At 39.8% G+C, this 11699-nt stretch overlaps 1 protein-coding gene across 1 annotated transcript; it reads left to right on the top strand.

Moving 5' to 3' along the window:
• Positions 1-1764: 1764 nt before the first annotated feature.
• Positions 1765-6020, top strand: LOC104165368 (protein Dok-7-like; the record flags this gene model as incomplete). The annotated part of the gene is made up of 2 exons (XM_009704967.1): positions 1765-1995; positions 5831-6020. Coding segments are annotated over 2 exons (421 nt in total), but the record flags the coding sequence as incomplete, so codon positions are not given.
• Positions 6021-11699: the final 5679 nt, after the last annotated feature.

The following is an 11699-nucleotide window of genomic DNA, read 5'->3' as shown; positions in this document are numbered from 1 at the left end:
AATGACATTTTGAATTAAAAAAATCATTTCCATGCTTCTGAAGGGGAAATTGAAAATTTTATTCAGAGTTGATGTTTTACTGCTGGAGAGGGAAAAGGAGGTTTCAGGTTTCCCCATCTGTTCCTAACAGGGAAAACATTTGAACCCAAAAGTATATCTTTCCAGGGCTAAATGTTGCCTACACTTAGACAATTGAATCTTAATCGCTGCAGAATGGATTATGGCATCTCTTCTGGGTTGTTGCTGGTAAACTGAAGGTTTCTTAGTAATTGAAGCTTTTCAGACCGAAGTCTTTGCTACTTGAGTTGTTACAGTTATGTGTTAGTGTCTTAAATGCCTATATCTCAGCTGAATCCGTGAAAACTTCTCCGTGTGAATGGGCATCTGTTGATCCTAGAGCTAGTATCTAGACTTGAATATGGGCCTGGATTTCTAATATGAGTAAGCTGAGTTTGAAGGGGGAAGATGAGGGAGCTTGCTTTGAAAACTTACTGACTGATAATGTAGCTTATTCCTCAAAAATAGTATTTTTATTCTAGCTGAATTAGCCAGGTTTACAGGAAAAAGCCCCCAGTGATTTGCTTTTCTTGGTCTGTAAACCATAGTTGTTCTTTCTTCAGACACACAACTGTATTGCAGAATGCTTAAATATCGTAGTTGCAGCTGTTTTTGCTAACAGGTGCACGAAAACAATTGGGAGTCCATGCAAAGCTCCACTTTAGTTAGCAGACGGTTCAGTCTTTCAGTCATTTTTTTTACATCTTTGGAGATTTGCCAGTCCTTTGCTCAGCCGAGAGCCACAGGGCTCCTTGCCAGGGCTTGGAGCACCACACCCCAACATTCATAAAATGGTGCATAAGGGGCTTTCTCCTTTGTGGTATGTAGGTCAGCTTAAGCTGTGGATGTTGCAGCTTTGATATTGACCATTAATTTCATTTACAAACAAGTGCTATGTGATAGGAAGTGAACCTGGGGGGAAAAGGAGTGCTCTTGTTATATAATGCAAAAGGTAGGCGAGGTCTCTCCCCTTTTTCTTGTCTTTTGGGTTTGCTTGTGAAATGTGCTTTTCCCATGGGTCCATGGCACTTGAATTACTTTCTTCCATTGCATAGTTACTGTGTAATAAACACCTCTAGGAAGGGGTTAAAAACAAATGGTGACACAAGCAAATATTTAAAAAAAAAAAAAAAGGTGTGGCACATAATGGTTATTTAGCAATGGCTACTGTGTAACATTTAACTAGGAAACCTGAGCTGACACTAACAATCTGGCAGTGTAGTCTGCTTGCCATTTAGTAGTTGAGTAATCTGTGAACTACTGTAAGAATTTCATTTGTGGTTCAGTATGTTCTAATGGAAATATAGATGACAATAGCCTCTCAGTCTTTACTGTTTGTAATGCGAACAGCTATCATAGCATAACTCCTAATGTTCTGAATTAATGAGTCAGCCCCTTCCAGACTTGGGAGGGTATCTGGAAAACCACTGGAATTTTGAAAAGTAAAATAGGGAAGACTTTTTACTTGTCTCCTTATTTCTGAGCCTGCATATTACCTTTGAAACATGCCTTCAATGTTTACTCCTGAAAACAAGGAGTGCAAACTACCTGGGTGAGGGGTGGGAAAAGGAAACTGAGTTCTTATATTGAGTTGATCAGAATGACCCTGCAGTTGTCTAAAGCACCTTTGTATTGAAGCAGAGTACTGAGAAATGTGTTATGTTCTATGTTCTGCCTCATCATCTCTGACAGTTTTGCTTCTTTTAGACTGTTTGCTCATGCTGGTGTACAAGGATAAATCTGAACGAGCAAAAGGGCATAAGGAGAGGAGCAGCATGACCTTAGAAGACATCTGTGGCTTGGATCCTGGGCTCTCCTATGAGGGCTTGAATCACACGCTTGCAATCATCTGTCTGTCTCAAGTTGTGATGCTGGGATTTGAGAACAAGGAAACAATGTATGCCTGGGATGTACGAATACGCTACAGTTTGGGGGAAGGTAACCTTTGTCTTCTCACACTCTTTTTTTTTTTTTTTTTTTTCCTCCCCCCCCGCCTCCCTTTGCGGGGGAAAAAGCAAAGAAAAGCATAGCTAAAATGCAAATAAGAAAGTACAGTTAAGGACAAGACTGTCACTCATTTGATAGTGAAGAGACTGGTCTTCCCCTTTCATCTTAAAGCAAGTGTCCCTTATGATAGGTTTTGGTGACAGTACTGCCCATTCCTGATGATTAACTATGAGAGCTCTTAAGTTTTTTATTTTTGGCACTGAAGGTGTGAATCTTTGAAGCAAAGTGATCAGACTTCTACTTCTGGTCCTGCAATTTAGTTGGGGATTTTGACAACAGGATCCAGAGGGAGCCTGAATTAAGAGAGGCAGAGTCCTGAGTAGGACTTGGCTAGTTCAATCCCAGTTTTGTGAGCTGCCTACTAGGTGTTACATTGATAATGCTTATTGCCGCTAGTGTCCCCTTTCAGGAAGAGAGATCTTGCAATAAGGAGTGTCATCGAACACAGTCTCTCCAGCTAACTACACTCTTATGCATCCTTTTATTTTCTTGGTTAGCAGCTCTAAAATTTACAGTGGTGAACAAAGAGTGATAATATTGGTAATCTATAGTATCTGTCTTATGTTTGTTTAGTCATAACTGGGGAAGGAGGGTAGGTGTGTGGGAGACACACATTAGCCATCTTAAGTGTTTGTTACATATGCTTTGCCATCTGTTGCATTTGTGGACTTGTTCCTTTGCAATACTTACATAGAAAGATGGTCTGGGAATTTTACAGTAATAAAATGTAGAAGTATCAGAAGAGACATGTGTGAATGTACCACTTGGAGCTATTAGATCTGAAGCCTTGAATGAGGGGAAAGGTTAGATGGGGTTTCTGAACAATACAGGCGTGAGTAGCTGGAGTAGTTGATACACTTTGATGTAGCTGTATTGTGTTCTGGTTCTATTTCTTTACTAGATTTGGGACCTATGTACAGCATAGACTTGTCTTAAAACCTGAAGGAGAACTTGAATTTGATGGGGTAGGTCTGTTTTCACGACCTTGCACTGACGCAGTGCTGGGATGGAGAGAGTATTTAATCTCAGTCTGGGTCTGAGGGTTATGGTTGTGATAGGAGGAAATGCAGAAGCTGCAAAGAGATTTGTAAAGGAAAACTGTGAGAGAGGTAGGAATAGAGCCTATTGGATGATGATATGTGCAACCATGGAGTAAAGATGGAGCGGGAGAGAATGTGTGTGGAGGTGAAGAAATGAAGAAGTAAGAAAACAAGTATAATTGGTTGAACTGGCAATAATTTGTAGAATGTTAATGGCAAAAAAGCTTGGGGTAAGGAGGATAGACCAGAGTATAGGAAATTTTTTCAGGATTTTATCCTTCAGTGCTGGTTCAGTTAGGAGAAAGAAGTCAAATTGAAGTGAATCCAGTTTAAGTAGACAGAAATAGAAAAGAGTGGAGACTTAGATGAAGAGAAGATAGCGACTGGCATTTTTTCTTAAAGCGTAGTAAGGGTGCCTTTGTGTGCCCTGGAAGTAAGGTGGCTGGATGATAAAAATAGACTACGGACAGATGACCTCAGAGTCTGGGAAGCAAAAAAAAAAAAAAAAAAAGTTAAAGGAATTGATGCTGTTCTTGAATGAAGACCACAGAATGAAGGCATTTGCACTGGAGTTCACAGTGTTTCTCTCTGTTTTTAGCAGATAAGGAGGATGTGATTCCTGGAGTAACAAAAGAACCAGGATTAGAGAAAACAGTGGAGTTAAGAGAGTTGAGTTGTAGGTCAGGTGTGAGAAGAGTGCTTGAGCCCACAACTCATCTTTAGGAAGTTAGCATACTGCAGGCCAGTGAATAGCTGTGAAGAGGAAAAGATTAACTAAGGGAGATGAGGAACTTAGATAGTAGCTTTTGTTCATGGGTATATTCAGCTCTGTATATTATAATTTTTTTTTTTCCAGAGTAGGAGAAGTAGATGTCTGGGGAGAAAAGCTTCGTGTCCAGATCTGGTTTTTCCTCTGCTTTAGCTTTGTTCAGATTTGGATATGCTGTATTTTTAACAGTGGTCTAGAATCTGAGCTGCAGCTCTGTTTTCGACAGCTGTTGTAACTTGCAACTGGTTGTGTGAAGAGTGTACTCCATTCCTCATTTATGGGGCAGAAAGAGCCCTATTGCTTCTGCTCCCATGGTTTAACTGCCAGCCAAGTACTGGGCAGAGTTAACTGGGCAGAGGGGTCCAAATGGTAGTAAAGATTCCTTAGTGAACGTTGTTCATCAAGATGGTTTTGGTATGTTTTTCATAGATTATGTTTAAGCAGGTTGTGTAACAACTGCGTGCCCAGAAGGGGACATTGTGTGACTATTGATTTGCTCCGTAGCAGTACTAATGGCAAAACTGTAAGTAGAGCTGTGGTAGTTAGATCTATCTCTGTCTCCTTGCACATTTCACTGGAATGACTTTGTGGCTAATTCTGCTGGAGCCTTAGGGAACTTACCAAATGTACGTCACAGATGAGGAGTTGACTTACAGCTAAGATGGTAACTAAGAATATAGCAAGTATTTAGATGAGAAGCAAGACTCAAACCTAGCTGAAATTCATGATGCTTGAAGAAGCGTAGGCAAGAAACAGGGAGGAGTGAGACTACCTGGAAGTTCCCCTGTAGCTTTCATAAGCAGGTAGCTGTTTGTATGATCTTTGATGGATAACCAAAAGCTAAATCTATGTGCTTCTTCATAAATGCTCCACTGAAAACCTCTGACTGGAAATGTAACAATCCTGATGCTTCTCTGTGACAAGACAGATTTATTTTTTTTTTCTTTTTTTTGTCTAATCACAAAATGAAAGAATCTAGAGGAATAGTGGAGGTTAAAACAGTTGCTTGAGAATTAGGTGCTTGCTCACTTAAATTGCTCCCTTTGAAACACTGTGAAACTTAAGTCCTTGCAGTGCTCCCAATAGCTCCCAGAATGCAGTAGATCTGGAGAAGATGGGAGACCATGCTAGAACAGCTGCTACTTTAGGTAAGGACCCTTGCAATATAGGGGATGCTGGAGTGGGGATTTGAACTTGAATTTTGTAAACTTGAATGAGACAGGTGTTTCCTTTTCTCCCCCACTCTTTTGAAGTTTAGGCTGTGAAATATGAAGAATTAACTGACATCTAAGAATGTTGATTACCTGTGAATCACTTAATTTCCTAGTAATTTTAAATGTCTGGGCATCTACCATCACCAACTCCCAAAAGATTCACGAAGGTGGGAAAATGCAATTTTCCCCATTTCTACTGCTAGAGGAGCGAAGCAGTTTATTAAAGGTTGCAAATGAGTCAGTGACAGAGCTCTGGTTAGAACTTGCCTACTTCTTTCAGCCTTGGCTTTTGGGCTCCTTGAGCACTGTGTTGTGTGTGTGCATGCATGTAGGAAAGGGGAGGCAAAGGCTGTTTAGAGGAGGATACGGAAAGAAATGCATGTGGTGATGCAAAGATGGAAGAGGTAACTGAAACATGGGCTGCATAACTGGCTAATTTGAGATAGGGAGTAGCCTCGAAGGCTTAGGATAAATTAATGTAGTGTTACAACTTAATCATTTGTAGCATTAAGCCAAGATATGTTTTTTTTCCGATCCTAAACTGGCATATTAAAGGGTAATGAGCTTGTAGTTACTCACATAGGGCTGTCTGGGCTCTACTTAGAATCTTTATGCTCGAGCCCTGTGGTGTGGGCAGAGGCCGGTCCGCATACCACGGCTGAACAAAATGACTTATGTAACATAAGTCATGGTACCTTACTTCTGTTTTCTATAGTAATTTTTTTTTCTTCCTTATCTGATAGTTCATAGATTTCAAGTTTTTGTAGCACCTGGCACTAAACTAGAGAGTGGGCCTGCTACCCTGCATTTCTGCAATGACATTCTCGTCCTTGTAAAAGACCTTCCTCCTAGTGTCATGGGGCAATGGAAGCTCTCAGATCTGCGTCGGTATGGAGCTGTCCCAAATGGATTCATCTTTGAAGGGGGTACCAGGTGCGGCTTCTGTAAGTACAAATGGAACCTGTCTTCTAAAAGTTGTTTGAAACCTTTTGTAGAAGTATAAATGCTAGTCTCATTCAAAGTGGAGAATGCAGAACCCGCTGTGCTGCTTTGTCATACAGGCAGCCTCATATCAGAGGGTCTGTTCTACTAAGTAGATTCTGCAGGCTTCAACCCTGGTGTTCAGTAAATATGTGACTATCTGAAGTCCTGACTAAACATTTCCCTCTGGCTCTCCAGAAGATGTTTAGTCAACTGTTGCTATTGGACACAGAGCAAAAATAAGGTAATGAAATTTTATGGCTTGTGTCATGCAAGAGATAAGGCAAAATGGTTTAATGTTCAGATTATTAAATTATGATTAATTATGTTGTTTGCAGAGGGGAAAATGATACGAAGCTTTGAGGTTACAGTCGGCATCAAGACTCATTGTGTAAATGCTAATGTCTAAATCCTGTGGAGGACTTCTAGCCTCTAGAAGTTGGGAACTCCTGTCTGTTCCTTTCCCTGTTAGTAGCTTTGTCACTTTATAGGACAATGAGATTCATGGGGTCAGAATGAAAGCAAGCAAGCTGAAGCTAGTTTCTGTAGCCTAGTAGCTAAGATGTGCCTTTGGATGGGGAGAAATCTCTTGTTCCAGTGTCTGGTTTAGGAATTCTCACTTTGGATAAAATGCTAAGCTCCTATGCAAGAGCTGAAAAGGAAAGATAATTAATGCACTGGTATACTATCATATACATCATTAGAAAACATAAGATTTTAACTTCAAAAGCAGAGTTTGAAGCCATGCTGAATTGATGATCTGTGAGTACAAGTGGGTATGCAGATCACCAGTTTGGATGTGAAGCTGTTTGACTTGCATACTGAAATGTGAAAATAATAGATTTCTTCAATTACCAAACTGAAAAAATAGGTTTCGGAGTTGATCCAAATCCAAAAATACTCTTCCTTGGGACTTGTGGCAACATTTGGGGAGGAAGGGGAAAGAAATTATTTGACTGTTTTACTCTAGTGAGGGGTTTTCGTTTTGTCTATTGAAAAGCACAGAGCTGAGTTACAAAGATGGTAAGTTTGGGCTCAACTGTTATATCCTGATTCCTGATTTAAGACACTTGTTTTCAGTGTGGAAGATTCTGGTTCAAATCTTTCCCTGCTTAATTCAGAGATTGGGATTAAAGAAGGGTTTCTACTATCTGTAGGAATAGGTTATAGGTATAGCCTGTGAGGAAACAAATCTTTTTTCTTTTAAGGTTGTTATGTTTAAGTTAAAAACTGGTTTGGGAACTGCAACATAAGTGTCTTGTTTCCTAGTGGTGTGGTTTAGACTGTGAGCTAGATAACTGGTTATAGAGTGTCAGGGGGAGTCAGCACAGTTGCCTTTACCCCCCTGTCTTGTAGACAGTGCAATTGACCCAGGCTAAACTGGAATCTGCATCTTAGTGTAGGTCTGCCAACACCTGCAGTTTTGGTTTGAACAAGGTTGTGTTTCCCCTCCCTGTAGAATAAAGCAATTGTTCATTCCTGTCTCTGTCTGCAAGTACCACTTTAAATGCAGGCTGGACTTCTAAAACATGTGTGCACTGCTATGCTGACATAATTTGGGTTTGCTTTTTGAATTATTAACTGAAAATAGGAAATTTAATTTTGAACTGAACACTTCAGAATGCATACAGGGAGAAAATTTCCCAAAGTTGAACCACAGTATGTTTTTTTCTCTTTTAAAAAGCTGTTGTTCTTTCTGGAAATCTTGTGTAGAGTACTAGTTTTTGAACTAATGAAATCTGAAATAATTTAACTATGGAAAACTTACATTTTAAAAAAAGATATAGGGAGAAATCTGAATATAGCATCTCCACAGGCACTCTTTTGAGGTCACCTAACTTCCAAGTATTCAGCAACAAGGCACTTAAGATATAAGCGTAAAGAATGAAGGTATGTTTCAGTAGGATCTAGCTAACATACTCAGTCCTAAATTGTTGTGTTTAATAAATAAAACCTATCTATTCTCTTCATTTGGTTTTGTAATGAAATGGCACTATATTATCGACTATGTACTGTTATGATCTGTATTTATGATTGGAATGGAATATATTAGATTACTAGTATATCACCCTACAGTTCTATGTATTGCTTGTGTTATGTTGTTAAAGATGTATACTTCCCCAAATAAAATCAAACCAGTAAGTAATATGAACTGTTTTTATGTGGCATAAAAATGTTCAGTAGCCTGTGTAATGAATGCACAAACTGCCTCAGTTTGTGCATTACACTTTCATTACAGTGTTTAGGGAATAACAATTTCAGTATTGTTATTCTTAATTGGGTTTTGTAGTAAATGCTAACATATGTTGTAACATTATTAATATACTAGGAACTTTCATTACCGTTAATTGATTTGAAAGAAAATTTTATGCTTTAATATGCAGAATATCACCAGCTCCCATTAATGCTCAAATTTTGAAAGGTAGCAAGTAAATGAACAAAAACATTAATCTGAAATAACCTTCTGTCAATTTTTGCTTAGTTGTTTGATAGTACAAATGAATGCTGTAATTAATTTTAAAAGATCAGTGATGGTTTAGTATACAGAATTTGCCATAGCAGTTGTGTTATTAAAGCATTGATGAGATGCTGCTGATCTGGTTGTGCAGCAGCATTATAGAATGCTAATTATTAAGTTTCTACAATGTAGTAAGAACTTAATTTTTTTAGAATGACATGAGAAAGAAACTTCCAGTTTGGATGTCGCAAATGCCTAAATATCACAGAATGCTTGGGGTTGGGAGACACTTTTGGAGATTACCTTGTCCAAGTCCACTGCTCAGAGCAGAGTCAGCCAGAGTAGTTTGCCACCCAGGACCATATCCAGTCAGGTTTTGAATATCTCCAAGAATGGGCACTCCACGACCTCTGTGAGCATCTTCTTCGCATATTCTGGTGCATCAGCTGCTCCTCCCACTTTTGTATCTTCTCCAAGCTTGCTAAGGGTGCATTCTGTCCCATCATCCAGGTCATTAATGAAGATGTTAAATAGCATTAGCCCCGATGTTGACCTCTTGCACACACCAGTACTGATTGGCCTCCAGCTGGAGTTTGCGCTGCTGATCATAACCCTTTCAGTGTGGCAGTTCAGCCAGTTTTCAGTCAGCCTCACTGTTCACTTATCTAGTCTGTACCTGATCAGTTTGTCAATGAATATATTACAGCAGATGGTGCTGAAATCCTCACTAAAATCAAAGCAAACAATATCTACTGCTTCATCCACTGAACCAGTGATTTTATCAAAGACTATCAGATTAGTTAGGCATTATTTCTCTTCTGTAAATCCATACCGACTACTCCCAGTCAGCACCTTGGAACAGGCTTCTAGGATTATTTGCACTATTGCCTTCCTTGGTCTGTGGTTCTCTCAATCCTCCTTCTTGTTCTCTTGAAGATGGAAGTGATGTCTGCTTTTTTTTTTCACCCCAGACCTCACACCACCATTCCACCCCCCCAGTCTCCATGATCTTTCAAGGATAATAGTGTGTGTCCAGTAACCAAATGACAGTAACCAACTCCCTCAGAACATCTGAATGCATCTCACAAGGCCCCATATCCTTGAGTATGTTCAGTTTGTTTCAGTGTTCCTTAACCTGGTCCTCTTCCACCAAGGGGAAGTTGTTGTTTTTCAAGATTTTTCCCACAAGTCTCAAGGGCCTGGGATTCCTGATGAAGGAATTGAATCTTGTCAGTAAAGACCAAGGTGAAGAAAACCTCAAGTACCTCAGGCTTTTTCGTGTCCTTTGTCAACAGGTCCGTCATCTCATTCAGCAGTAGGCTGAAGTTTCCCCTAGTTTTCCTTTACCTGCAGAAGCCCTTCTTGTTGCCTTTCGCATCCCTCCCCAGATTCAATTCCAGGTAGAGTTAGGCTTTCCTAACCCCATTCCTGTGTGCTTGTACAGTGTGCTGTGTCATCTTGGCCACCCTACTTCTACCCTATGTATGCTTTCTTTTTATGTTTGAGTTTTGTGTGGAGTCCCATGTTCATCCATGCATGCTTTCCTGCTACATCTGATTGACTTGAACTTGCAGGAGGTAATCCTTGACCATCAGCCAGCTCTCCTGGATCCCACTTCTCACCAAGACTGTATCACATGGGATTCTTCCAAATAAATTCCTGAACAGGTCAAAGTCTGCTCCTGCAGACTGATTCTAGGAAGTGGGAGTGAAGATGTTATGGGTCCCTATGTAAGCAGTTAAAAACCAAAACTGGTATCTTTTTCCAAGTGTGTAGCCTAACTGGAGAGAACACTCTAAAACATCACTAGATAATATGAAGTGGTGGTAGTGTTGCCCTGCGTGTCTTTTTTGGTTGCCATACTTCTATGGAGCGGGAAACCTGGGTTCCTGGCCTCCTTCAGCCTGCAGGGCTTCAAATCTTTGATTTCCTCCTGAGGAGTGGTTGGCAGCCACAGAAAGAACAGCCTCCTGCAAGGCCTGGAAGTTGCCTCACTGTGTAACCAGGCATGCAAATGTCATTGGGATCAGAAAAGAAAAATAGAGTATGTTTCGTAACCTTGAGACTGGGAACACAACTGCAGGGACAGACCTAGATGCTGGTCACTGCTCCTAAGCTTAAATGTAGTTCCCAAACTTAGATCTTAGTTGTCTAAGAAAGCCCAGAAATAATGGGGTATATAAGTAGCCCTTCATTTATGTTCTTTAGTTAAATTGTGGCATTTCTTCTGTAACTTGTTCCAAATTTGATGGAATTACTGTGCTCCAAGAACTTAAACTGATTTGGGCTTACTGATTGTTGCTATATCTTATCTCTGCATTGCAGAAAACCTAAATGGTTCAATCCATAGCCAGGGTGTCAGATGCATAAGGAACATGTAGTATGAAATGTGGATGGATGATACAAATATGAAACTGTAGATCATTGAAGCACCTGAATTACCTATGTTATGCCACACCCCCCCCCCCCCCTATTTTACCCCCCCCCCCCCCCCCGCCCTTTCAGTAATTTCTGGTGCAAAATGATACAGCTATAAAAAGGAACAAATACGATCCCTTGTCTTTCAATGGGAACTCTTCTGGTTCCAGGAAGATAGTCTGCATTTCTTGATATACCATTAATTAAAATGGTCTTTGAAGTTGTGGTGAGGCGTATGCAGATAAGAATTTGACTTCTGAATGACTGTCAACTGTTTCTGAAGGTCCAACGCTGTTTTTGAACACTGATGTTGTCATGACTCTCTAATCCTTTAAAAAGAATCCAAGTGTGAATTAGGCTTAAAATGTGGTCTTGGGTTTTGTAGATTCTTTTATATCTATGATCTTTTTAATATTTTTAAAATTTCCAACCTAAATTTATGTATTTTCTTTATAATAGATTGTTTTAGATTGTTGTTGTACCAACATTGTCCTTTAGTGTAATGTTTTTTCTCTCTCTCTCCATCATGCTAACCTCTCTAAATATTTATAGAGCATTTATTTATGCCCTCTGTCACTTTTGTTATGTTAAACTCAGCTGTTTAACTTTCTGGTAAGATACAGGTCATCAGTAACTCTCCTGTGTACCTGTTTTTTAAGTATGGATTAATCGGGTTTTTTTTTGGTTTCAGGTGACCAGAATTACCGATAAGTACTTTGTAAAGGGTCCCACTACACTGTTGAGCATTATATATA

This window comes from Cariama cristata, unplaced genomic scaffold, assembly GCF_000690535.1.
Source record: "Cariama cristata isolate BGI_N322 unplaced genomic scaffold, ASM69053v1 scaffold33087, whole genome shotgun sequence".
Lineage (NCBI taxonomy): Eukaryota > Metazoa > Chordata > Aves > Cariamiformes > Cariamidae > Cariama > Cariama cristata.
This window is presented reverse-complemented; position numbering and strand designations above follow the sequence as displayed.